The sequence below is a fragment of the Hemicordylus capensis genome, chromosome 2 (assembly GCF_027244095.1).
Source record: "Hemicordylus capensis ecotype Gifberg chromosome 2, rHemCap1.1.pri, whole genome shotgun sequence".
NCBI lineage: Eukaryota > Metazoa > Chordata > Lepidosauria > Squamata > Cordylidae > Hemicordylus > Hemicordylus capensis.
This window is the reverse complement of record NC_069658.1, coordinates 180,865,116-180,892,512: the sequence shown is the minus strand read 5'-3', so window position 1 is coordinate 180,892,512 and position 27,397 is coordinate 180,865,116. Positions and strand designations below refer to the sequence as shown.

The 27,397-nt window shown below is 47.6% G+C and overlaps 1 protein-coding gene across 18 annotated transcripts; it reads left to right on the top strand.

Annotated features, from left to right (window-relative positions):
- The first annotated feature begins 2,361 nt into the window (after positions 1 to 2,361).
- LOC128341574 (uncharacterized) lies at positions 2,362 to 26,163 on the top strand. Of its 18 annotated transcripts, none has more exons than XR_008314470.1 (11): positions 2,372 to 2,497; positions 11,961 to 12,247; positions 12,978 to 13,064; positions 13,575 to 13,798; positions 14,043 to 14,094; positions 14,374 to 14,494; positions 15,251 to 15,354; positions 15,751 to 15,823; positions 23,704 to 23,787; positions 24,440 to 25,026; positions 25,409 to 26,163. XR_008314470.1 is itself a non-coding variant. In XM_053287855.1 (10 exons), exons 5-10 carry the CDS (start codon positions 14,080 to 14,082, stop codon positions 24,874 to 24,876), a joined length of 834 nt encoding a protein of 277 aa, XP_053143830.1. In that variant the 5' UTR covers positions 2,372 to 2,497; positions 11,961 to 12,751; positions 12,978 to 13,064; positions 13,575 to 13,798; positions 14,043 to 14,079; the 3' UTR covers positions 24,877 to 25,201. The 18 variants fall into 18 exon arrangements, 2 of the variants coding, with proteins under 2 accessions (XP_053143830.1, XP_053143832.1); XR_008314467.1 differs by having other exon boundaries at positions 11,961 to 12,349; XR_008314466.1 differs by having other exon boundaries at positions 11,961 to 12,751; positions 13,575 to 13,756.
- Positions 26,164 to 27,397: the final 1,234 nt, after the last annotated feature.

Genomic DNA, 27,397 nt, shown 5'->3' with positions numbered 1-27,397 from the left:
GGTTTACCTTTGGGGGGCTTGATCAAAAGGGAAGGTGGATTCTTCATTGCTTCCTGTGTTTGAAGCGGTGTACGTGGTTAGGTTTACCCTCACAACAAGCCTGTGAGGTAGGTTAGGCTGAGAAATAAGTGACGGGCCCAGAGTCTCCCAAGGAGCTTCATGGCTGAACAGGGATTTGAACTCGGGGCTCCCCAGTCCTAGTCCAACTCTACACCACACTTGCTCCAGTGTGGACAGATATAGGATGCAGATGTTGGCCATTCCTTCTCCTTGTCGTCTATGTGAGGTGTGTCAAGCTGCACCCTTTCAGTCACTTCCCCATTGCAGACTTCTTGTTAGTCTTGTACTGCACGGTCTCAACACTCGGTCCCAGTTCGTATGTTTCTGGAAGAGTGTGCTTGTCTGTGGCTGGATCCCATACCGCTCAAGGAAGGGATATACAGGCGGACCTCAGTATCCGGGAGGGTTCCATTCTCCGCTACAACCGCCGATTCCGAAACGGCATATACCAAGGCATTAAGTCAATGAAAAAATCGCTGGGGAAATGGCCACAGAACGTTTAAAAGAGTGAAATAAAGCACCCTATTGTGCTCTGCGGGCACCCAGCTAGCCAACCACTCACCCACCCCTGTCTTTGTCCTTTCCATTATTCAGCAATTTCTTTTTCAGAAAATAGTGTTTTTAAAAACTGAATGAGCTCCCTTTTACAAAACGGCATCTGGACATATTGTTGGAGTATATTTTCGGGCATCTCCATACCGTGGATACATGGAAATTAACCATTTCCTTTCCGTGTATGCCGGGGTTGGGTGTCAATTGCCCGACCACGGATATGCTAAAGCACAGATATAGGATCCATGGATAACTGGGTTTGAATTCAACCTGAGGACAACTTCAGCCATGCCCTTTTAATTCCACAACGCTCCCATGATATCTGTAAAGAAGATCCAAAGCAGGCCCAGGGAATGAATGAGGGGGTTTCCTTTCATATCACCATCTCTGGGAGGGCTAAAATGGGTTCTGCTTTACAGGCAAGCCCTGTTCTCCATGGATCCTCCTCCTTCATGGCCAGGAGGCATGTTGGTGCTCATCCTTTCTGGCCCTCTTCATGCTGATGTATAGAAAATCAGAAATGCATAGAGGTTCACAGCATGACATAAGCAACGCCATTATGTTTAACTAAACTCAAGGATCTGCTCTGCTAGAAGGATGCTTACTATTGTGTATTCTATCTAGTGGTCTTCCATCCCCCATAGGTTACTGCGACCGTCTGTGGAATGTACTGAAGCTGATATGTAGAAGGGGTTGATATGACTAGGAAGATGTTGGCAGTCTGCCTGCGTACGTGTTTAGAGTTTGTTTTCTGGCCTTGGTTAGGCACCTTGGCATCATAGGTTGTTTTCTTGTGAGGATGACTTTTGCATTTGTCATGTGTAAAGGTATGGATGTTTGAATATTCCTTTGTCTTGCTTTGAGCGAAAGCCAAAGTAACACCTCTGTTCTTAAGGCAGAATAAAACCTTTGATCTGGTTATCTCGTCTGGGCTGATGATTATTGGGCTCCATCTTCCCAGGAACGAACCTCCTTGTTGGGGACAAGGTTACCCTGATACATCAAGTGGTGCCGTGGCTCGGATATGGGGTGCAATCAGGGACCCCACTGGGCGGTGCGTCCCCTCCGGGGCTCTTGCTGGGTGAAAAGGGCATGCCGGCTACCGGGCAGTTTCCCGGGTCCTTTTTCACAAGCAGAGCAGCCCCCGAGTGGCCACCACAAGTGAGGAGTCCAGAGAGGAGTCCAGAGAGTCCAGAGATCACTGGTTGAGAAGCGCGCAAGGGTTAAAGTCCCAAGGAACGGGTGAGGGTTGTGCAAGCCTGGACACTAGAGTCCAGGTGCACAGGGTGGGTGGAGGTCCCACTTGGTTTGAGTCCCACTCCCAAGCCCCATATAGTGATGGGGAATGCTCAGAGCGATTTTGGAAGGGGAGTCATGAGCCCCGTTGGAATGTGTTTTATAGACCTGACTGATTCTTGCGGGTGGCGTCCCGTTAAGGCAAAATGATTGGTCTTTGTCAAAAATATGGTTTTGTTATGACTTGGATGGAATGAAATGGCTTTTGGAAGTGATATTGCAACTTCTATTGTTTTGTACCCGGGTGGGAATTGGTTATCCACTTCTGTCCAGTTGGTTGTCCACTTCTGCCTGGGAGGTTTGTTTAACATTATATGTTCTAAAGTTTGTGGACTGAAATTGAAAAAGGCAGGGAAGGCTGTTTTTTTCCTCTCTCTCTTTTCTTTCTTCCTTCCTGCTGGAAACATGTTATCTGTGTTGGGTTAGTTGTTTTGGCTGGGAGAAAGGGGAAGAAGGGGTGAAGGAGCGCACTTTAGAGCGCACTGCTTAGGAGAGAGGAGAGTTTGTAAGTAAGAAGGGGAATTAGGATGGAATGTATTGCTATGTGGCTTGTCGTTTGAAGGACAAAAGGGAAGTTTTTATTTAAACGGTATTTAAATGGAACCACAGTTTTATTTTGTTTAAATGCAGTCTAAAATATGTGACTGTTCATTTTGTTAAAATGGAATTTGATTGTATCCCTAACATGCGAACTTATCTGCCTCCCTCCAAATACTTTGTCTGAAGGTTAACTGTGTTTGCTGTTAGTTCCAGGGGAGCTATGTATGTGTGTGTGCTTTTGAAATGATATTTAATTGTATCACTAACGTGTGAGCTTTTCTGCCTCCCATCAAGAGCTTTGTTTAAATATTGTCTGCGTCTGATGTTAATTTCAGGGTTGCTGTGGGGGTGTTTGTGTATGTGTTCAGTGTTACTATGCCTGATGTTAATTCTAGGGGAACTGTGTATAACTCTGTCCCCCCCATCTAACACTGTTTAATATTGACTGCGTCTTATGTTGATTCCAGGGGGATGTTTTGATTCCAGTTATGCTTCTGTTAGGTTTTGTGTGAAATTCCACATTTGGTTAGAATGCAGAGCAGGGTATTCTGCCTTTTTGCTGATTCATTTTGCTGATGGGACTTTTGTTATATATGTGAAAGTGTTTTAGTGGCTTCTTTGTGGGTTTTCCTCCTTCTGCAAAGGGGGAGAATGGTTGCTGGATTCTTCTGCAAAGTGGGAGACTGCTGCTACATGGTTGCAAGGTATGCAGGAGAAAGGGTGGGTTTTGTCTACTCCATTCTCCCAATGTCAGATTGCCTGTGTATTCCTTGTTACACGGGATGCAATTGTTTTTGTCGGATGTAGTTTTCTACTGTGGTATTGGCTTCTTTATTACAAGACTGTAATGTTTTTGAGCTAAAGGGGGATTGGGGAAAGGCTTTGTGATAATATATACTATTGTTTTCCTTTTGTTTTCTGTGTGGCCTGTGGTTCTGTGTTTTCTGTGTGGCCCATGAAGATGTGATCTCCTCACTCCAAATACTGAGTGAGAAGGAAAGTCTTTGAACAGCCACTTATTGTTGTGGGTGAGAAGGAAAAGAAATTCTAGGTCAAATAGTCAAATGGAGTTATTGTTTAATATCTTTTCAATATGTAAGGAATATTCCTGCTAATGATTTCTGATGTAAACTGAGAGTATTGTCAATGGGTTTGAGGCTTCAATTTATAAATCTGTCCTATCGCCAGCCCTGCTTTACCTTCACAGTAGCTGGATCTTGACATTCCAGATCCCGGATGTGGGATTGGTGAAAGGAATTTGGTTTGGCCACTCCTGCAAGTGGAGGGGAGTTCCAAAGGACTGGTTTGCATATTACCTGGAAAACCTCCCAGATTGAAAGGGATCAAGTTTTTTGTGTGTTATCATGGAATCCATACCCTGTTTTCACAGCTCCCGCCTAGAGAATAGATAATAACTGTGTTTATCACAGGTTTCACTCCTCGGCGAAACTGTGGACATTTTTCTTGATGATATCTTTTAATAAGGAAGCCTGTTTGTTTCATGAGACATTGGACCTCATGTAAGGGGTTTTAAATCCTATTTCAACAAGGTATAGTATTCTTGCTTGGACTGGGTGGGGACTGTTTCTTTTCTATAGGTTTTTATGAGGATATTGTAGCCCTACCAAGCTTGCTAGTACTGAGGCTGAAGATGGAGAGCTGGAACACTATCTGCACGTGGCTTAGATGGGGATAGTGAAAATCCCAAAGGCCAAATGTTGCTGACAATCGAAGTCAGGTACACTGGATGGAGACTGATTGCCCTAACAGGAATCTGTGAGTATGTAGGCAGCCACTTAGGTTAGAGTGCTGGGCTAGGAAGGGGAGACCTGAGTTCGGATCCTCATTTGACCATGACCCTTGCTGGGTGATATTGAACCAGCCACTTAAACTGCTTGGCCTGCCTTGAAAGATTGTTGTGTACAGACATAGGACTTATGTAGTACACTGCTTTGGACTTTTCAGAAGAACAGCTGGACATAAGAGAGACTCTGTGAGGCGATGGGGGAATGGGACTGTCAGTTCCACCCAAAGGGCCTTCGTGACATTCAAGCGCTGGAATTTCTGTTGCGGCCTCTCGAGTGATAAGACTGTGTTTTCCAACAAGGGGGGGAAGGATGTGGACTTCATTATTGTTTTCCCTTGGGGTTTTTATTGTTTTTGCCTCCTGCTCCGGATTGCTCATTGGGTGAAGCATTTAACCTGTTGTCAACAGCAGTTGTCGCAAGTCCCAATTGAGGACATCCCCTATTTTGGACTTTGGGGAAAGGGAAAAAGGGCAAGCAGGAAAGCAAAGCTGGAAAGAAAATGCCTAATGATCAAACTGAAAATAGCCTCAGGTTTGTTTATTGTATTGGGCTATTCAGGGACTCAGTCTCAGCATGATGTCCCTACCCAAGGCGGGGGGGGGGCTTGGAAATTCATGCGTCTATCTTTTATTCCTAAAATGAGCAGGATTGTCTTGAGCAGAGGACAATAGTCCTGACCCAGAAGAACTGGCAGTGTGACAGGCCAGACTAACCAACGGCAGCTGCCTGAAAGGGGGGTTCCCCATCTGCATTCCCAGTCCAGGCCAATGATGACGGAACATCCATTGGCTGCCCTGATTTGGATTCGAGGAAAGGGTCGTGATGCAGGTTTCTTGTTCCTGCTTCTCATACGTCCCGGAGTGTTGTAGTTACTGATGCCAAATATCTGATGGAATTATGGTGATGCCGCATATCTAAATTGGTGCCAAATACCTGGGGAAGGCCTGTATGCATCCAGAGGACGGCCGTGCATATATCCGTGCCCTGAGAAGCCTATACCCACTATACTTGGTGCCTCTCCTTCCCCAAGAGGGACAGTGACTCTACCTGTTGGACGACCCCAGCCTTTTGAAGACCCCAAGTTGATCCTTAACACACGGTTGTGTTCGAAGAAGGGGGGAGGGGATAGCTTGTGGTTGTCAAGATAGGGAGCGGGCATTCATGTCGTGATCTGAAGTGTCAAGCAGCCTTGCTGGGTGAAGAATTCCTGGATGGATAAGTGTTTAAAGAAACACTTGGCATGTTTGGCTTTGGAGCTTCATTGAAACTGGGTTGGAGCATTGCCATTGGCTCTCTTGTGTACGTCTGACCCTTTTGCCCCTTTTTGAGGTGTTCTATGGGCGGTTCCCATTTCGAATGTCACGATTGACATTGACTTGCTTGTGAGGGGGGATGATGAACAGCAGGTGTATGTACAGGAACTGGTGCAGAGACTTGTTACCGGATATAGCAATAGCAATAGCACTTACATTTATATACCGCTCTATAGCCGGAGCTCTCTAAGCGGTTTACAATGATTTAGCATATTGCCCCCAACATTCTGGGTACTCATTTTACCGACCTCGGAAGGATGGAAGGCTGAGTCAACCTTGAGCCCCTGGTCAGGATTGAACTTGTAACCTTCTGGTTACAGGGCGGCAGTTTTACCACTGCGCCACCAGGGGCTCCACTGCGCCACCAGGATGCAGGATATGCCTGCATCCCCAACCTACTGCGTCCCCAACCTACTGCTGACCAGCCTCTACGTGTACAATCTGGGGAGCCTTGAGGTCCGTGACTGTGGGATTGGGGATGGCTCTTGCAGCATACTTGTGAATGTATTTTTGTGTATTTCTGTGTGTTTCTGTGGATTTCTGTCACAGATATTGAGGAGCACTCAGTGGGGTAGGAGAAGCCAAGTTATCTGTTTAGTCACTCAGGTTTGACTGTGGGTTGCTGTATTCCCCCCAACCACTTGTTCCCAACCATATTGTTCCCAACCACTTGGGGCCAAGTGATACCCCACCCCCAAGGTACAGGCAGTAGTCCTTGCCACCGGGCTTAAGGACTGCTGGGTGTGCACACATGCTGACATACTGCGCAAATTGCCTGGTTAGGAGGTCTGGTACCCCTCACATGGTGGATAAGGGCCCCCCCCACGTGTGGGATGAGGTCTTGTTTGGGTTAGCAACACTAACTGACCTTGCCTGGAGTCCCACATGGAGGGGAGGTGGGGCCCAGGTTAAGGAGAGGTTAAGGCCTTTAGTCACGCATGGGGACGGAATTGGTTCTTCTTGGGAATACCTGAATGGTGGAGAGTGGAGCATCGGTTGCATTATCCTGTTGGCATCCAAAAATGATACCATATGGCTACTGTGCCCACACCTGGCTTGTTGGCATTGTGAATGTGGGGAAGTGTTTCCCTCTGCATGATGGAGAACATACAGGTCCCTCAGGTACATTGTTCATTTGCATGGAGGGAGTACAAGGCTAGTGGGGATTCTGGTGAGCAATGAAACATGCAGGGATGATACGTACACCTGGGGTACCCCTTTTGGTATCTATGGCTCAGCATCATCTGTGCCAACCACAGGGATTACTCCCTGACCAGTGCTCCAGCCTGAAGGACCAATGTTGTTGGGAAGAAACACTGAGAGAACAGAAATATCTACTAGATTGAGTCATTGTTGTGCTACCTACAGTATGTTTCATTTCTTACCAGTTATGAGATTAAAGGGAAGAGGCAAACAAACTAAACACCATGTGGTTGGGCGTGTCAGGAAGGAGACCAGTGCTGCCATAGCCTTGGTGTTTCAGTTTCTGATTCCCAGATTAACCCACAATGATGAAATCTACAGGCCATGTGATGTGTGGGAAGAGAAACTGTAGGACAGAGATGTGGATCAGGCATCTCCCCTATCCTGAATGAACCAAGGATGTATTGGTTTTGCATATAAACAGAACAGCATATAAAACATAACCCCCTGAGTGGAAGGGCCGTTACGTCCCAACCTATAGGGCCCCTTGGGTGGCAGTCCTCCAGAGTATTGAATCTAGCTTTCTGCATTGGCATCGGAAGTCAACTGATGGCAGTGTGGAACACAGGGTTTCACATGGCCTGGAGGGCAATCCTATCCAGTCTGGGGTAATTGGACTGGAAAGGGCGATATTCATCATCTCCCAGGAAGAGCCAATGATTGATTTGTTTGGTGATTGTTTGGTAATTTGATGATTGAACCAATGATTGATTTGTTCAATCAAGGATTGAACCGGAAGGCCCAGGAACTTAGGAATGCCCTGCAGGTGTTTTAGAACACAGGGATCCACACGAGTTGGGATTCCTGGGAACAGCTTACCAGCTGGTTGCCTGACCTGAAATGCTCAGCTTGCATTGTCTTGATCGATATCATGAAGGTTATCGTGATAGGTTATCACTGTTACTGTCACTGATACTTATAATACTACTGGAGGAAATGACTGATATAGCACTGCGTTTGGGAGTGAGGGCATATTTTCAGTGTGAACATAAGGATGATCCTCTTTCTCTGATGTGGGTGTCATTGCTATGAGGGAATACTTAGTAAGTATGCCCTTTATTTGTAATTGATGGACTTAATAAGATAACTGTGTAGATGTACATAATATCCTGGTGTAACTCATGATTTCCTATGTTGGTTGTCAGAAGGAAATTATTTACTGTTTCTCCTGTACAGAACTGCTCCTTATGATAATGTGCACTGATGGTTGTGATGGCTTTGGGCTTGTTTCTGTTTGCGTGTTGTTACTTGTGTTAATTGTGTACCCTGTTACTTATCTACCATTAGAGGATATGGAACCTCTAATATGAAAGATTTAACCCTTCTGGGAATCAATTACGAATGGAGGCGGCTTGATGCTGATGGGAGGAGAGGGGCAGGCTATGCTATGGTCACCGCATCCTCTGTTCTTGAGGCCACCCCACTGCCCCCTGGAACGAGTGCCCAGCTGGCAGAACTGTAACACTTCATAAAGCGTTGGAATTGGCTGCGGGCTATAGGATGCTGCCTTGTGGGCTGGATGGAGATCAGATCAGCCTGTTAAGTGCTCAGTTGCTACAGGCAGTTCAGCCCACAGCCGTGGCAGTTATGCATTGCAAGGGACATCAGGATGGGCAGGACCCTCTAGCGCAAGGGAATGCCTTTGCTGATTCCATTGCCAGGCTTAAGGGTGATCCCTGCTTTCCATGTTCCCTTAGTAAACCATCCACATCCTTTGCCTTTGACCCCTGAATATACTAAGGAAGTATATACTAAGGAATATACTTGTTGGGGACAAGGTTACCCTGATACATCAATGCAACCTCACTTAGCGACTTGGACAACTACGGAGCAAGAGAGGGTGGAGGGGGAGAAAAATGATACAGCACCGACAAAATGAAGGTGGAACCCGGGGGGGGGGGGGGGAGAGAGAATTCCCCAGGTGCTGGTAGATTTTTCTCAATGTTGTTATTGGTATATTTTCACAAAATAGAATTTGTGGCTTTGGAGATTACAAACTTGGTTCGGGGGTTACCAGCTCGTGCCACATTCAACCTGAAATCTAAATTAAGCGAGGTGCAATGCAGCATTGGCTGCTAGGTGCCGTCCACCAAAGTGAGAAGCACAGAGACTTGCATCGACCAGCATGCCTACCAGGGGGAGGAGAAGGTGTGTGGGTCTGCTGGCCCTCCCCTCCTCTCTGCTCCTTGGCAGCACAGGCTTGCACGTGGGCTTCTGGCATGTTACTGCGGATGACACTTGCACAAAACCATTCATGGTCTTCTCTTTCATCTCCCTGATACACCTCAAGGCTGTCAGACAGATCAAGGAGAGGGACAGTACACACTTCTTTGCTTGTAACCACAGTTTCTAACTGAAGTTGAGGATTCCAGTATAAAAGGCTCGCTTCTAATGTGTTCCTTGGGATTCTCGCTACTGAGTTCTGCATGGTGTCAAGACATGCTGCTCTGTGCTGGATTGACACGTCTTCCTGATCCGTCTGTTGTTTCTCATGTGGTAACAAACCTGGTCACATCTTCAAGAGAAGTGTAGTTTTGTATTCCACAGCAGAGCTAATAATAGTAGCTTCCTTACAGTATTTGCAATTGCAGACCTAATTCAAAAGGAGCACGGAAGTCTCCTGAGCAGAGACAAATGAAGAGGTTGATCCCCTCCCTCCCTCCCTCCCTCTCGTAATGTCAAATACATCTCATGGACAGCATCAAAACTTCCATATGGCCTAGAAAGTTGGGCTTTGGAACATGTTGAAGAGAATCTAACTAGCAGAAAAAACCAACAGTAGGATGTTGGTGCACTTGTTCCCGGGGTCAGTGCCAGACTCTTTTGTGCCCTAGGCAAACACATTGACACTCTACACTCTGCGCCCCCCTGAGGTCTGAGGTCTCCACTCTGCTGCCTAGTTGGCCTAACGGTAGCAACGGCCCTGCTTGTTCCTCACAAGGCGGACACAGAACTGTAAGGCACTTGCATCTAGACCTGAAACTTCCTGAAGGTGCCTCCGATTAGAACACTCTTTGAAAGTGAAGATCCTTTCGACATGTAATCCTGAACCTGAGACAAGGAAACCCTCCAACAGAGGCCAGGCTGCTTGCTTCTTGCCAGTGATGATGAGAACTTGCAGCATCTCTCTGTGTGAACAAGCCAAAGGTATGAGCAGGGAATAACTGATGTTGAATACATGTTGTGGAGGCGGTACCGACTGCTTTGGCTGCTAGCCCAACCAGAGTGGTCTCGCTTGGAGATCAGTTTCATGCCCCCAATCCCCCTTAGCAATGCGAGTCTCCAGTTGTGATGGTGGGGTCCCTGAAGGAACCAGCAGCTTCACCACCCATGGACCGGTGAGCATGGTGGCAGCCTGGTGTGGGATCACTTCAGGTTCTGCCTTAGTGACTATAGACATGCTGACTGCACCTACTGGGTAGCAGGTACTGGGTAGTACAGGGTAGGAGGTACTGTCTGCACCTCCATGGGTCAGCAGGGGAAAGGACCCCAAGCGTCTTGGGACGATGGTGGTGCTGCTGTACCTGCAAACTCTTTCACCTGGGGGTCCTTTCTCCTGCTGGCAGCAATGGGTCTGGCGTGCCCTCGGCTAGCAGCAACAGCTGCTCCTGCTCCCAAGCCTCCAGGATTCGAAGGGCACTTGCAATAGGGGGCTCCCACCACACAGGCCCTGCTAGGGCCCATAGCCAGCCTCAATGTACAACCTGGGACACACCCTGGCTACGGGCCCCTGCTGCCCCCATGGCACTCTTGCGGAAAAGCGCCAAAAGATAGCCGGCCATTTCCACCGGGGTGAAAAGGCTCAGTGCATGCTGAAGGAGAGGCAGCTTGAGCTGGACCTGCCTGAACACCTGATCCCTCAGGAGGTTCCTACCCAGTGGAACTCTGACCTTCTTCTCCGGGATGGTTTGGTTGGGGGGGTTTCTGCTCCATGCTGTGCCTCAGGAGAGGCAAGGAGGTTTGATTCTGTAATGTCCTTTTCTCTGCACTGAGTGTAATGCTGTTCTCTTGTCAGTATAACGACCTGGTTTGCTGGATCTCAGATTGACAAAAGCAGTACTTGGCTTCCTTCCTTCCTTCCTCCCTTCCTTCCTTCCTTCCTTCCTTCCTTCCTTCCTTCCTTCCTTCCTTCCTTCCTTCCTTCCTTCCTTCCTAGAGCTCTGGTTTGGTAGTCTGTGTGTGAGATGGTGTTGTGGAGAGAAAGGGACAGTGGCAGCTCAGCTCTTTGTGTCTGTGTGTATTATTTCTTGGTGATTGCCGTGATGAGCTCTCTATCTAGGGTTCCCTTTGAGGATGATCAGGAAGCTACAGCGGGTCCGGAATGCAGTGGCTCGCCTACCCATGGGTGCCAGAAAATATGATGGGGTAACACCTCTCCTGCAGTCATTGCACTGGTTGCCTATTGGCTTCCGAGTTCAATTTAAGGTCCTGGTTCTGACCTTGAAAGCCTTGCAGGGCTTGGCGCCTGTCTACCTACAGACCCGCCTCTCCCTTTCCAGTTACATCCCTTCCGGTTAGATCGTCTCAGATGGCCCTTTTGTCGGTCCCTGGTTTTCGAGAGGTTCGGGGCTCTAGGACTCGGGAAAGGGCCTTTTCGGTTGCTTCCCCACTTCTTTGGAACACTCTTCTGGCTTCTGGGGGCACCACAGCGGGTTGAGCATGATGGGTGCTACCCACCACCCAACCCACAGACCAATTGGGAAATCAGGTGGTTTTTAATGATTTCTTTTTAATTGTGTCAGGGTCATTTCAGTCCATTGCCCTACTGAGCCAGATAAAATTACATCTGGTGAGAACTAGTCTCTCCATTGGTTTTGTGGGAGGACTAGTCTTCCCATTGGTCAGCCTTTTCCTTCCCACTGTCAGCAAGGTGCCATTCACATTTCCAATGTCTTCTTTGTGGTTTTATTGCTGTGTTACAGCCCTGTATCGAAAGCCCCCACCAACAGCACAGTTACCATCCACATGCCCAGTCAGCTGGTGTGACTCCACAGACCAAGACATGGGTGACAGAGCATTCCTTCCTCCCCAAAGTTTTTCCCAGCAGCCAGGCTAGGTTTTGCCATTTGGTACCAAGCCGGCTGTCTTACCGATGGATTATTGACTTGTGCTCTAACCAATCAATGATAGCCAGCCTTCATTCCAAAAGACGGTGTCACGCCCCTCTCTGTTTCTTTTTCCATTCCAGGTCTGAGGACTGCAAAGCAGAAGAAAGAAAGAAAGGGTGGAGGTCAGGAACCATTGAGTAGAGGGCCTTCCTCCACCCAGCCCAGGACATTCCCCAACACTTGCTGGCTTGCCATGATGCTCTGCTATAGATGAGCTTCTGTGGGCTGGATCACCAGCCCTCCTCACACGATGAAATCTAATACTTCTTCCTCCAGCGAAATGAAGCCAGCTCTGCCAATTAATCTAATAGCAGCAGTCCTGCACGTGGCCATGTCCAGAGTCAACCAGCTGGACCCAGGGACGCAAGTATATTCTTATTGAGCTTTTTTTCTCCTGCGCCACAAACTCCGGCTGCTTCCACTCCCGGGCTACTTGTCCCATTTGAGTCCACTTCAGAATCTTTTCTATGTAAGGATGCCACAGTTTTGCTTTGTCATAATGTGTTCTATGAAGAAGGGAGAATTCAGTGTCAACTGAAAATCTCCTGGTTGGCCCCAACTGGAACCCGAAGCGAAGCCCTGTAGTGGTAACCAGTTCAGAAGATAGTGTTCCATAATTCCATCATTGGTTTCATTCAGAAAGACTTGCATGATGCTTTCTTCTCAAGTCAAGTCCCATGGTTGTCTTTTTCTAGCGTTACATGGCAAGCTAAAGAGTTTGGATATTATTCTGTAGGAAATGTAACTAAACTGGTTCAAGGTGTTTGAACTGGTTAGCAAAAGACTTTGGAAAGTGAATATTTGACCCCACACTGAACGGGAGAGTTCCAAAAGAATGACCAAGTTAGAAATGATGTGACTCCCTGCACAGGTAGTTTCTTACTTTTCCGAGGTTTAATGTATAAGCTTTTCTTCCAGGTTAATTGGGAGCACCCTTTCCCACTTCCATATGTCCTGGTGGTTTCTTGGCCCAACTGGAATCAAACACAATACCACGATAAACATGAGTGCTTTTTCAATGTTGCATTCTCAAGACCGGTTGTCACTCATATACTCATGTTTGATCTTTTCTTCCCCCCCCCCCCCCCCCACCATAGAACGAGAACATTGAGGCGCTCCAGAGGATGATCAGGGCTTTGCTGGAGGAGGCCCCCTCTGTCTGGAACTTAATCAGCATCTTGAAGGTAAGTGCAATGAAAGCCCTATTCAGACAGTCGGTAGTACATGTGTGCAGGTGTCTGAACACTGGTACGTGATTTTGTGTGCATGACTGTAGTTGCATTTGTTTTAAAAGTGAACCTGGGCACGGGCCCCTTTCAGGACTCGTCCAGCTAGGAAGTGTCATGCAGTGCCTGAAAACAGGACTGCCTTTTAGTTACATGGTTTCCATTCACCCCTGAGCTCGTTCATGGTTCTTCTCTGCAACTTTGCCAGCTCTAACATAATCTGGCTGAGCTGGGCTGACCAGAACTGCACCCCATATGTCAAAGGTCTCTGCCCCAAAGTGTTGGAGCTGCTGTCTCGACCCAATTCCTCAGCCAGAAGGAGGATGGTGCACCACCGTGAAGCCTATTGGGCTACCTGTATTGCTGCCCTTCCTTCTGTTCTGCACTCCTTCCCAGCCCCATTGGCCCCCTCTCCTGCCAAAGTCTGCTTAAGGGTCACTTTCTCACTTTCTCCGTGCTCTCTTCTAGGTTGCGAAGAGTCTGGCTTTGCTGTAGGCAGATCTTTAAGTCCTCCCCCACCAGTGACTCCAACAAGGGCAAGCCCCCCAGAGGGAGGTTCTTTAAATGGAAACACCGCGTTGAGCCTACTCCAGCACCACCCCCAACTCCCACAGGGGCTCCCTGGAAGTATCCGGAGTCACCATCGATGAGTAGGTGCCCCAGTTGGGACTGGGGCCGACTCTTTGGGGAAGGTGAGAGAGCTAGTGCTTGGGAACCTGGCAAACTTGTGGGTCTGAATGAAAAGGCCTTTGGTGAGAAGTCGCTTCCCTTTGGGAGATGCCAATCTCTCATTATTCATATAGGCTGGCTGACTTGGGCTGTAACGTCGAACTGGTAGCCCGCCTTAATTCCAAGAAAGGGAATCCCCGTTTTTAAATTCCAAATGGGAATCAAAGTCCTTAAACCCACCTACCCCCGACTCTTCTTCCCTTCCAGATCTGACTACTGGGATCTGACTACTGGAGTGGAGAAAATGGAAAGAGGTCAGGTAGGGATCCAATCAGAAAAGGGCCTTCCTCCCTAGAGCCCAGGACATTTATGTGAGAGGCATTTGCCCCATACGGAATCCTGAAGCACTCACTCTCTGCTCTGATCCCTTTCCCACTTCTGCATTCTCCCTGAGAGGCAGAAGCAGAATATTCCATGGAGGGGGTGGGGTCCCCAGAAAGGACCTGAGAGCAGCCCACCAAGTAAGGGTGACCGCTCCATTTTCAGGAAGGCACGGAGAGTCCTTCATCTCTAACAGCTCAATGCTTCTAATATTCAGGTCATCCTCTGCTGGACTGAATTCTTGACGTCCATTATTGACTGTATTAAGGATGCCAAGTCCTGTGAAAGTGAGATGCTGTCGTATGAAAAAGACAAGGCTGTGGACGCCGTACTAGAGAGTGAGATGTGGCAGAGAATGGAAGATGATGACCAAGCGCAGGCTCAGTCAAAACCTGACTGCCAAAAGTGTGTGTTTGAGGCTGGTGCTATCCCAATGAAGTCCATGGGTAGTGACCAACTCTCTTCCATTCTGAAATGGAAGCCCTATTTAGACCTCAGGTAGTAGATGTATGCAGGTGTCTGAACACTGGTACGTGATTTTGTGTGCATGACTGTAGTTGCGTTCCTTTTCAAAGTGAACCTGGGCACGGGCCCCTCACAGGCCTGGTACAGAGAGGGAGTGTCAAGCAGTGCCTGTATTCAACAGCATGTATGAATTGCTGTCCCTGTGTCTAAATCTGTACCTGTGCACTGTCCACTCATGGTCCGAGTGTGGAACATAAGGTGTGAATGGGGCTTCTGTCTTCATCCTCTCCGACATCCAAACATGGCCTGAGAGAAAGAGGCAGCAGACCCCATTCTCTTAGTTTACTGAAGATATGTCTAGGTGCCTTCCCTATTAGAAGCCAACTGGCTGAGAAGACAGAGAAAACATCACTCCCATAACTAACTTTCAGAAATATTGAAGATCTTTTCAACTTTATTGGGGGGGGGGATGTTTATATGGAATTAGATCATCCTTCGATTCCTTTGGGCTGGCAACCAAGGGATCTTCCTGTAGTGGGACAAATTCCTTCCGGGCTTAGCTCTCAGTAGCATGGCAAGGGATGATTTAGGCCAGTGTGATGACTCTGAGCTGCTGTTTCAACCCACAGGAGCTCCACAGTACATCAACTCGGAGAAGCCCCGGCTGCAGACTCTGGGCCGAGAAGCCTACATTGATGCTCTGGCTCACATGGCCAGACTGCCCAATGTGGAAGTAAGCACCCTGCTGTGGACATGGCTTCAGCATCTTCTGCTTCATCTTCTGCTTCAGCATCCTCTGTGGGACCCCTTGTCAGGTTCCAGGTTCAGAAGAAGACCTCCCAGTGGTCTCTGGTCACACGGGGGCTGCCTGGCAGCACACTTGCTGGAGAGAGGCTGTTTCCACTGGGGCTCACCGAATGCCCCTGGGGACAACAGCAGGGGCAGGAGGAACAGAAGAGAGCTGGCTCCCCCCAGTGTTTCTTCCACCTGCCCAGTGCCCAGAAGAGCCACGCTACATATTTGTGAATCCTCAACTTTGTATCCAACTGGATCATCTTCAATTCTTAGCTGCTTTGGATATGGTGTCACATTGACATGAAAAATAACATTTCCATCTCTATTTCTGCAGCTGTCCACATGGAAGGTTTTCTTTCGCAAGGAAGAAGAGTTGGCTCATCATGACATCCAGAGCACCATCAAAGGTAATGCCAATTTCCAGGGAATTGGGGAGCTCAAAACTGTCTCCTTGGAATCCCAGAATGGGCCTGAGCGACAAAGGTCATCACTTGTCCAAAGAGCCCCAGTTTTGCTCTTACCTCTCTGTGGCAGGCCTCCCGAGTGGGGATGTCTCAAACTCCCAACCCCTCTCACAGGGGTAAAAACGGTTCTTTCAGGCAAAAACCTTGCAGCAAAACTGTGAGGTCTGGAAGCCATGCTTGCCTTCCGCTTTGGGAACCCCAAGGCAAAAAGTGACCCATTAGACCCTCCTCCATTTGTTCAACATGTGTAAGTCCCTCCTTACCTAAATCGATTAACATCAGAATATTACTTCTCTTCTCTTCTCTTCTCTTCTCTTCTCTTCTCTTCTCTTCTCTTCTCTTCTCTTCAGATGGCCTTGTCTTCGAGGACTTCCATGAAAAGGAGGAGTTTGTCTGATCGCCCATTTGCTTCCTTTTCTTTTTAATGCTCCTAAAGCTAGGAGAATGGCTGCCTGGAAGTATTATATGTTTTTAAGAATCATACATATCATACATATTACATAACTGATTTTAACAATGACTTTGAAATGGTTCTGTATTGTATTTTGTATTTCCTTCACCCCTCCCCCCTTTTTGGATCTGTTATGATTTAATTTTTTGTTTGTTTTATCTTAATAAATACAGTTTATTGTTCTTATTCTTATTTGAATTCTAATATTTGTGAAACTGCTATATATCTTGAATTTCTGCCCAGACATTTACGAAGCGACATAACAGCTGGGGGAAGCACCGTGCCTTGTAGATTTGCACCAGGCAGAAATTCATCTGGGGCATCACTAGGAAGTTGATTGGGGAAGCTGCAATTCTGGAATGTCTGCCTAGACACATCCCTCCCCAGCCCAATGTCCAGCTGAGAGATCAAGGCAAAGTGTGGCTGCATGGAGCCTCTTTTCGAAAGCCACCATACGCTCCCAGGCTGTACAAGGTCTTGACAGCTTCTATGGTGCGGAATTTATCATGGCCACCTTCGCTTGGAATTTCCGTGCTTTTTAGAGTAGAACTGGAAATGGAAAGCATCTCAACTCTCATCTGAAAGAAGAGGTTTTTGGGTGACTGGAGAACATTGAAGCCCTATTGAGTTGCTGTATCTAAACCTTTTCTGATCAGATCGGCTTAAAGTTAAAAGACGAGGCCACCTGAAAAGATGACACTACTTCCAAATGACAGTCAGGAGAGCGCTGAGGACTATTGCAGAGAACGAAGAAGGACCTAGTTTGGGGCCTTCTTATGTGGACCAGCTCAGTCTTTCTCCTATTCCAGTTGGACTACTACAAACATTATTGATCTCCCCAAAGGGAAGAACTTTCACAGCTCTTCCTTTTTAATGAAACTCTTACCTTCAGCATCATTTATCACAACTAGAAATTAAAATGTCTTACTCCCTGAAGCATATCACACCATCTATAGATGGCAGAAGTAGGATTAAAGCAGCAATCCTAAACATAGCTGCTTGGAAGTAAATCCCTTTGAAATCAATAGGGCTTACGTTGAGTAAGCATACTTCAGTTCAGGGCTGTAAGATCCGAAACATTCCAATTCACAGACTAGCCCAGTGGAGCAGAACTTCTCAATGATTCTATGGACAGGCTTTTGATCTTGCTTGATTTTGGGCTGTGTTGCGTGGAATGCGATCTATTCGTTTGGAAGTGTGGTATATTGCATAAGTCTATATACACGGTTATGAAGAGGTTTGGAGAGAAGAGGTAGCAGAGGAGCTCTGTACTGACAGCAGTGCTGGATGATAGTCTGGACATAGCATCTCTTATTGTACACACCATTTTCTTTGTGGGATTAATCTGCACATAACTGGGTGAGTCATGATAGCTGCTGTTTTACCAGTGGGCAGGCAGGATCACAGTGTGACTTGCTCAAGACCACCCGTGAGTTTATGGCTGAGCACAGATGTCAGCCAGGGTCCAGATCAAGACTGCTGCCCCACCCCACCCGCCCCCATTACATTTATATCCCACTCTTCCTCCCTGAGGGTAGAGTTCTCCATGTTATCCTTGCAACAGCCTTCTGAGGTAGGCTAGGCGGAGAATAGTGACTGGCCCACGGCCACCCAGTGTGTTTCATGGCTGAAAGAGAATCTGAAGCCAGGAGAGGTGGCTCAGTCATGCATTATGAGAGGCTGTCTCCACAGGAGCACCAATGGCCATAGGGCTGGATTTGGGGCTTGCTCCTGCTCTCCGTTTACAATCCTGCTGGAGGCTCAGCACTTGATTAGACAAGAGGACATCTGGAACTTGGTGATGCTAGCTTGCCCTCTTTATTTCATGCCCAGACATTGAACAGCTGGCACCAGACCTTTATGACCAATTCAGGTTTTCTGTTAGGCGACAACTCCAGAACAGCATTCCTTCCGTGACTGGCACAAGCTTCTCCCTTGTGCTTCTTTTTAGATTGCGAGCTCTTTGGGGGACAGGGGGCCACTTTCTTCTCCTTTTTGTATGTAAACCACTTTGAGAACAGTTGCGTTGAAACATGAGATATAAATAAGAGAAGTAGTTGTTTGCTTCTGTATTCCATTTCTCAACATCCTTCCTTGACAGAGGGGGGAAGCGCCAGTTGGACTTCCAAGGAGACCCTGACTTGGATGAAGCCGGCTCAGTTTTGAACAATATCATGGCTTGGGTTGCCCTCCAAACAACTTGAGTTCACCCCCGTAACGTCACGGGCTTGCAATGATCTCTAAACTGCACAGGCATGCATCTCAGTTGCTTCAAGATACTCAGTTGCTTCAAGACACCGTCCCTCCCCCCTCGCTGTCACCCCTCAGCCACAATTAGAGTCTTTGGTTTGGTTTTTTAATGGAGCTTTGGTGGGTTGGGGCCCCCAAAGGAAGTTTTGGGGAGCCTCGCGTGGGGGTGGGGGCTCGTGGCTGGTCGGTCCGGATGCCCAAATTACCTTGGTGTGCCCCTAGAAGGATCTGCTCTGCTGCTAACACCAGACATGGATCTCCTGACCAATGACCCCTTTAACCACTGCCACCAAGTAGACTTGTGTGTTCTAGACTGAATCTACCGCAATGGCCTTCCAACCTTCCGTTGCAAAACCAAACTTCTTTCAAGGTAGTAAGGACTATAGGCGTGGGGTGGATTCCACAGAAGCTATAATTTTCCTTTGGCTATCACAAGAAATCTGACTTTGTAATTAGTTCACTTCAAGGTTGTTTCACACGTTCAGTACAAAACAACAACAACAACAACAGCAACCAAAAGAGCAAAAGGAACAGACAAAATGTGGTCAAAAACGCATCCAAGATAGAAAGATCTCTGTCTTAGCATATGGTTATGAAATGTCTTGGTGTGATGTCCGGTCACAACATAGCTATGCAACTTATTAATCTTATTAGCAAAGCGCCAAAAGGAAGCTATCCACACCAGTTACAGAGTAGAGTGCAGAGTTGAGTTGTTGCCATTATTTGAAGAACACGCATGGAGATTGTTGTACAATCTAAAGGAAAAAGATGTATTGGTGAAGTACATTTAGAGAGGGGAAACCTAGTCCTATCTATCAGCTACATAATGAATAGGAAGGGAGAGAGAGATGTTTCCATCTACTCTCTAAGAGGAAAGGAAGAGGACTGACTCTTAACTGGAAATACCTGAGGAGTCGAGGCAGGGGCCACAGAGTAGAGGCAAGCAGGGGCAGGTAAGGAGACCCTCACTAACTACCTCTACTCCCAATACCCCAAGTGGTCATTAGGAGAGCTGGTGCAAAAGGTCGATGCACTGGATCTCCATCTCCAACGCTAAGAGTAGTAGCTTCTTTACAGTAAGTGCAATTTCTGACCTAATTCCAAAAGAGCACGGGAGTCTCTTGTGCGGAGTTCAAGCTCTCTCTCTCTCTTTCCATTAAGGTTTCATGGTCAGCACCAAAACTTCCATATGATCTAGAAAGCTGGGCTTTGGAACATGTTCATGACCATCTAACTAGCCTGGGACAAGTTTACCCTGTAGCAGAGGCCTGTACAGAGCAAGCCAGGCTGCACATGGGACATCTCAAGCTGTTTGATGTGGCCTCTGTATTCACGCTTGATGTGGCTTGATGTGGCTTCTGTATTCACGCTTGATTGTGGAAGAGGGGAGTGGACTTCAATGTTCTAATCAAAGACCTGCATCTGAGCTGGCACAATACAAGCGCAAGTTGCTATTCTCTTATAATGAGCCAGCCCTATTGGTATCCCAGGTATATTTTGGTGTACTTAAGCTTTGCCCATATATGGCAAAGCTTTTCTGCAAGCAAATCAGAGTGTGAAAAGTCAGACCAGATACTGGTGGTCACCAGGGAGCTGTTGCTGAAAACGGCCTCCAAGAGGCTGTTGTTGGGGTTTGTGATTATTTAGCAAAGCACCAAGGAAGCTACCAGGCATTGGAGAAGATCCTTTATCTTCTGCTTCTGGTGGAGAAGGAATGCCCCATCCCCTTCTCTTTTGGATTTGGATGCCAGGGTAATTGGAGATATTTCCGAGTTCCTTCACCTCTCTTTCCTTGTTCCGGTGCTGTACAGTCTCATGGATGTCTTGATTTTCTTCACATGTAATAATCAAGTCAACAACCGAAGTCAGGATGTAAGTCCATCTATTGTCTCTGAATCTGGAATATAGGCAGGGGTCAGCTTTTCCTTCCATCAACCCCTCCTTAAGTAGCAGTTGATTTCGTTTCTCATTCCACACTCTGGCTGCTTGTTTGAAGCCATAGATGCTCCTTTCTGGTTTGGACACAAGCAGCCCCTTCTTTCTAGGTACCTCCCAGCCTGGTGGCTATTGCATAGAGACGTCTTCCTCGATTTCCCCATGAAGGAAGGCAGTCTTTACATTCATGTCTTCAACTTGCATTCTTCTGGCCGGTGCTATGCTGAGCAGTGTCCTCATTGAAGTGTATGTCACAAGTGGTGCAAAGGTCCCATTGTAGTCCTCACCATAGATCTGGGAGTATCCCTCGGCTACTTGCCTCGCCTTGTAGCGCTCTGCCTCCCCTTCTGCATCCTGCTTGACTCTGAAGACCCATTTGCATCCCGCAGTCTTTCTTCCTGTGGGCATTGACACAAGTCTTCAAGTCTCCTTTTGGTGCAGGGAATCAATTCCTTCGAATGCTGCTTTTCTCCATGTCTCGCCTTTTGTCAGCTGGCATCTTTTCTTTCTCTCGCCATGTGTTGGGTTCTTGTAGCTCTCCTCCTTTGGTCACGAGTGAGAACCTTTTGGGTGAAAACCCTTTGTTGGGCCTCTAGCAGCGCCTCAGTTTGGGCTCAGGCTGTGCAGCCCCTTCTCTAATCTGTCTCCCCTTCTGAACCTCCTTCTGGTTGTGGCACAGATTCTTCAGGTTCACGGTCTGGCTCTTGCAACGTGAGACATCTTGCCTCTTTCACCTGGATCTCTGGCACAAGTTCTGGCACATCATCCCTAGTTGGCCCTTGTCTCTCCTCAAAAGACAACACATTGCAGATCCTGACCTCTCCATTTGTACGGTCAGAGGTTCTCTATCCCTTTTGGCCAGGCGAATATCTAACCAACACTCCCAGTTCACATTTGTGATTGAGTTTGGTTCTCCTGGCCTTTGGGACATATGCATAAGCTTTTGATCCAAACATGTTGGCATGCTTTAGAGAGGGTTTGTGCCCAATCCATCATTCAGATGGTGTCTTGTCTATTGCTTTGGCTGGCAATCTGAGTTGCAAGGACTTAGGAACACATGGGAAGCTGCCATAGACTGAGTCAGACCATAGGTCCATCTAGCTCAGAATTGTCTGCACAGACTGGCAGCGGCTTCTCCAAGGTTGGGAGAAGGTTGGGGTCCACCCTGGTTGCATATGAATGGGAGACTAGCACTGTAAGAGATTCCCCTTAGGGGATGGAGCCGCTCTGGGAAGAGCAGAAGGTTCCAAGTCCCCTCCCTGGCTTCTCCAAGATAGGACTGAGAGAGATTCCTGCCTGCAACCTTGGAGAAGTCGCTGCATATTAGAGGGGATTCATGGTGTCTCATTGAAAATTTCATTTGCTATCATAGAATCCACACTCAATACCTCAGAAACAACAGAACCCTGTACCCCATGGCTTAGAAACCCATGGGGGTGGTTGGCACCCTATGTGCACTACACCACCACTCGCTCTGGGCCACCCCAGCACCCCCCAAGTACACTTATGGGGCTGCTGACACCTCAATGCTTCTCTATGGGGAAAAACCTTAAAGATGCGTAAACTTCAACAATTAACCAACAATCAGCCCTCTGCCCAAATCCTTTGAAAAAATTCAGGTAGCTTCCCTGCCCATAACCGGCACTACCACCAACCCCACACCACTCTAGGCCACCCCTTTCCCCCCGACATGAAGCGATACACCCTTCATTATATCTAATGGGGGGAAACCTTAAAGACACGTAAACTTCAACAATTAACCAAAAATCACCCCTTTGCCCAATTCCTTTCAAATAATTCAGGTAGCTTCCTTGCCCACCCTAGGAACTACCAGCCACCACACTGCACTCAACGACACCCCTTTCCCCCCGACGTGAAGCTATACATTTGCTGCAATCCTCATTATTCTCTATGAGGAATTCAAAAATATTTTAACAATTCACCAATAATCAGAGGAGTGTCCAATTGCCTTGTGATTTTTGGGGTGGTTGGCACCCCTGCCTGTCTACCACCCACCCCACCTTTGTGCCCCTAGGTGCTCCACAATAGGGGATATGGACTGGTTCAGGTCCCATTATACTCTAAGAGAAAAATAATTAAAAATATTTCAAATATTCATAAAAAATCAAAGGGGTGTCTGATTGCTTCAGGGTTTGCATGGTTGTTGGTACCCATGGGTCCTACACAATAGGTAATAATGGCCTGGTTCGAGTCCCATTATATCCTATGAGAAAAAATAAAAATATTTTTCAAAAATTCATAAAAACTCGTACGAGTGTCCGATTGCTTTGGGGTTTGGATGACAGGTACCCCTGGGTGCCAGCTACCATACTACCAATTTTCAGGTGTCCTAACCGGTCCTAACTGGTCTGAACCGGTTCAAAACGAACCACAGCTGGTTCGGTTCGAATCCGAACCGAACCAGGGGGGGTTTTCGGTTCAGATCGAACTGCCGAACCGGAACTGAACCGGTTCGCACATCCCTAGGAGATGCTAATCTCTCATTATTCATATAGACCGGCTGACTTGGGCTGTAACCAAGAACTGGTAGCCCACCTTAATTCCAAGAAATTGAATCCCCGTTTGTTAATTCCAAATGGGAAGCATCCAGACCCTGGGTTCCTCTTAAGCCTCACCATGGACACCGTTACGGAACTCAGGTATGCTTATAGTCCACAGAGAAAGGGCAGTGGCAAACCAGGCAAGATCTGTGATAAACCCTTTTTTAAAAGATGACCATTAATTTGTTAAGTATTACAGCCTTCTCCCAATCAGGTCCTTCCCAGACCAGGATTGCACATTTTAGGAAAAAAGAGGAAAAACTATCACAGACTTTGCTGGGTTGCCATGTTCCTCTTCTTTAGAGGAGCTTCCATTGGCTGGATCACCAGTCCTTCTCACACTACGAAATATAATATTTCTCCCTCCAGCAAAATGAAGCCGGCTCTGCTGTTCAATGTGAAAGCAGCAGTCCTGCACGTGGTGGTGTCCGGGGTGGACCAACTGGACCCAGGGACCCAAGTAAATTCTTCTTGCGCTTTTTCTCTTGCAAAGAAAACGTGACACCGCTGTCAGTACGAGTGATTTTTCAATGTTGTATTCTCAAGACCGGTTGTGTCTCCTACTCATGACTGATGTTCTCTTTCTCCCCTTGAAAGTTCAAGTTGTTCTCTTTCTCCCCTTGAAGGAGAAAATGGCATCCTTCAAGAAGATGCTCAGGGGGCTGCTGGAGGAGGCCACCTCTATCCAGAACATAATTGGCATCTTGAAGGTAAGTGAAATGTAAGCCCTATTCGGACATTAGGTATTAGATGTATGCAGGTGCCTGAACACTGGTACGTGATTTTGTCTGCATGACTGTAGTTGCATTCCTTTTCAAAGTGAACCTGGGCACGGGCCCCTCACAGGCCTGGTACAGAGAGGGAGTGTCAAGCAGTGCCTGTATTCAACATTATGTATGAATTGCTGTCCCTGTGTCCAGATCTGCACCTGTGCACTGTCCACTCATGGTCCGAGTGTGGAACATAAGGTGTGAATGGGGCTTCTGTCTTTTGCCTCTCCGACATCCAAATGTGGCCTGACAGAAAGTGGCAACAGACCCCATTCTCTCAGTTTATTGAAGATATGTCTAGGTGCCTTCCCTATTAGAAGCCAACTGGCTGAGAAGACAGAGAAAACATCACTCCCATAAGCAACCCTCAGAAATATTGAAGATCTTGTCAACTCAATTGCGGTGTGTGTGTGTGTGTGTGTGTGTGTGTGTGTGTTTATATGGAATTAGATCATCCTTAGACGCCTTTGGGCCGACAACCAAGGAATCTTCCTGTAGTGGGACAAATTCCTTCTGGGCTTAGCTCTCAGTAGCATGGCAAGGCATGATTTAGGCCAGTGCGATGACTCTGAGCTGCTGTTTCAACCCACAGGAGCTCCACACGTACATCAACTCAGAGGAGTCCTGGCTGCAGGCTCTGGGCCAAGAAGCCTACAGATACGCTCTGGCTCACGTGGCCAGACTGCCCAATGTGGAAGTAAGTACCCTGCTGTGGACATGGCTTCAGCATCCTCTGTTTCAGCATCCTCTGCTTCATCTTCTGCTTCAGCATCCTCTGTGGGACCCCTTGTCAGGTTCCAGGTTCAGAAGAAGACCTCCCAGTGGTCTCTGGTCACACGGGGGCTGCCTGGCAGCACACTTGCTGGAGAGAGGCTGTTTCCAGTGGGGCTCACCGAATGCCCCTGGGGACAGCAGCAGGGGCAGGAGGAACAGAAGAGAGCTGGGTCCGCCCAGTGTGTCTTCCGGCTGCCCAGTGCCCAGAAGAGCCACACTAGATCTTTGGGAATCCTCAACTTTGTATCCAACTAGATCATCTTCAGTTCTTAACTGCTTTGGATATGGTGTCACATTGACATGGGGGGGGGAGTCCATCTCTATTTCTGCAGCTGGCCACATGGAAGGTTCTGTTTCACAAGGAAGAGGAGTTGGCTCATCATGACATCCAGAGCACCATCAAAGGTAATGCCAATTTCCAGGGAATTGGAGGGCTCAAAACTGTCTCCTTGGAATCCCAGAATGGGCCTGAGCGACAAAGGTCATTGTTTGTCCAAGAAGCACCAGTTTTGCTCTGACCGCTCTGTGGCAGGCCTCCCGAGTGGGCATGTCTCAAACTCCCAACACCTCTCACAGGGGTTAAAATGGTTCTTGCAGGCAAAGACCTTGCAGCAAAACTGTGAGGTCTGGAAGCCATGCTTGCCTTCCGCTTTGGGGAACCCCAAGGCAGAAAGTGTCCCATTAGATAGACCGTTCTCTATTTGTTCAACATGTAGAAGTCCCTCCTTACCTAAGTCAATTAACATCAGAATATCACATCTTTTCTCAAATCTTCTCTTCTCTTTAGATGGCCTCATCTTAGAGGATTTCCATGAAAAGGAGGAGTTTGTCGCATCCCACATTTCCTTCCTCTTCTTTTTAATGCTAGCAGCCTAAAGCTAGGAGAATATCTGCCTGGAGGAATTACATGTTTTTAAAAATATGTATCATACATATTACATGATTGTTTTTAACAATGGCTTTTAAATGGTTTTGTATTTTATTTTGTATTTTCTTTACCCCTCCCCCTTTTTGATCTGTTACGATTGTCAGGATCTCACTGTTAGGATCTCCCCTGATGGCGGCAACTCAAAATGCACGTACTCTGTGCTCCCTCTGTGCTCCCTGTGGACTTCACTGCTTTTTGCACTGTTGGACAGAACCTGGAAAGTACTATCCGTGGTATATGAGGATGACTGGAAATAACCTCTGAGGTCATTTCATAACACTCACGGTCTAATTTTTTTGGTATGTCCATGTATAACCTTCTTCTTCGCATTTTGTTTCCCCCCCACCACACACACAAGCTTTCCTTCTTAGTGGTGGCACTATCTAAGAACACATTGGCTTAAAAAGTTGTGCCATCTCCAGGTTCTAGCAACTCTGCTGAGACCTTCCACCACAGATCTCTTAGTGTTGCAGGTAAGAGATCTGTTACTGTGGTGACTGTTGCACTCTTTATCTGCATTGCTCTGTGGTCAGATCCCGTCTGAAGAGTTCCTGGGAAATGCACTAGAGACCTTGGAACCTCTCAGTAGTTTTAACCATACATTTATGTTCTTAAAAACCTCTTAAGCTCATCGTGGTTGGGCAAGGTTGGACAAGGTTGGACAACATGATCTTCCCTCAAGCTTCCAGTCGTCCTCATACCGCGGATAAGAAGACATTAACAATTTGATTCCCGTGGATGTTGAGGTTGGGTGTCAATTACCTGAGCACAGATATGCAAAAGGGCGGATATCAGATTGACTGATAACGGGCTTTGCCTGTAAAGCAGATCCCTTTCTAGCCCATCCAGAGATGCCAGTGTGAAAGGAAACCCCTTCATCCTCTGGGCCTACTTTGCTTCTTCTTTATAGATATTATTGGGGCATTGTGGAATTCAAGCTCAGGAAAACATCAGCTGTGTCCCTTGAATACTGTGTGAATTGGCTCTCACTAGCATTTGTTGCAAGGTTTTCCTGTCCCATTTCCTAACTAGGAGCTAAAATATTCTGCTTTCAGTCATTAAGATCCATTGGAAATGTGGATTTGTCACATCCCTTATTATGGGCAGCTGGGCAAGAAGCTTTAGCCACTACTGAAAAGCGATCCTCTCTGGCTGGAAGGGAGGTGGGGTGATGGCGCATGCCCACGTGGAAACTTAAATTGTGCATGGCATGCTGGATGCACAGTGTCCAGAAACAAGAGGCGGTGTTCCTGCCAGGGAGGGGACTTGTCATCTGTGTGCTCTCTCCCTGGGCATGCTTGCGGCCAGTGGTTTGTGCCGGCTGCTCTTCCTTCTATTGAATGGCCATGAGGGACATAGTGTTTGGCCCTTTCTGGCCCTCTTCATGCAACCTCGCCTAGGTTCCTGGACAACTCCAGCCCAGCCATGGCTGAATGTGTGTGTGCCCCCCCCCCCCCCGCACGGCCTCAGTTCCCTGCCCATCCATTTCCTCCTTTCCCGGAGAGCTTCCGCAGGCCGGATAGGAAGCAACAGAGAGTCTGTCTGCCTTCTCCATTTGATCCCTGACTCCTTATACAACAAAATGGAGACGTCCATGTGCCCCTGTCCCCGAGGTGGGCCTATGTTGTTAGTTCAGCACCTGCACACAGTATGGCAGCAAGCAAAAGGCTCACCCACAGGATTGTTCCGGCCAAGACGGCCATTCATGGGGGTGGGCAAGGTGGTCTTTTGGACACAATGTCCTTGCTAGAATCAGGCGGGATTCCAAGAGGGACGGCCACTTCATTCCAAATCTCTAGAAAGACCTTGAGAAAAGACCTTTCCAGCAGGCCAAACAAATTATGCCAG

What these genes read in the sequence shown, in the direction of transcription:
- LOC128341574 (XM_053287855.1), top strand. An exon ending in TGTGGACGCCGTACTAGAGA is followed by an intron (nt 14,495 to 15,250) that starts GTGAGATGTGGC and finishes TTCAACCCACAG; the next exon opens with GAGCTCCACAGTACATCAAC. An exon ending in CCAGACTGCCCAATGTGGAA is followed by an intron (nt 15,355 to 15,750) that starts GTAAGCACCCTG and finishes CTATTTCTGCAG; the next exon opens with CTGTCCACATGGAAGGTTTT.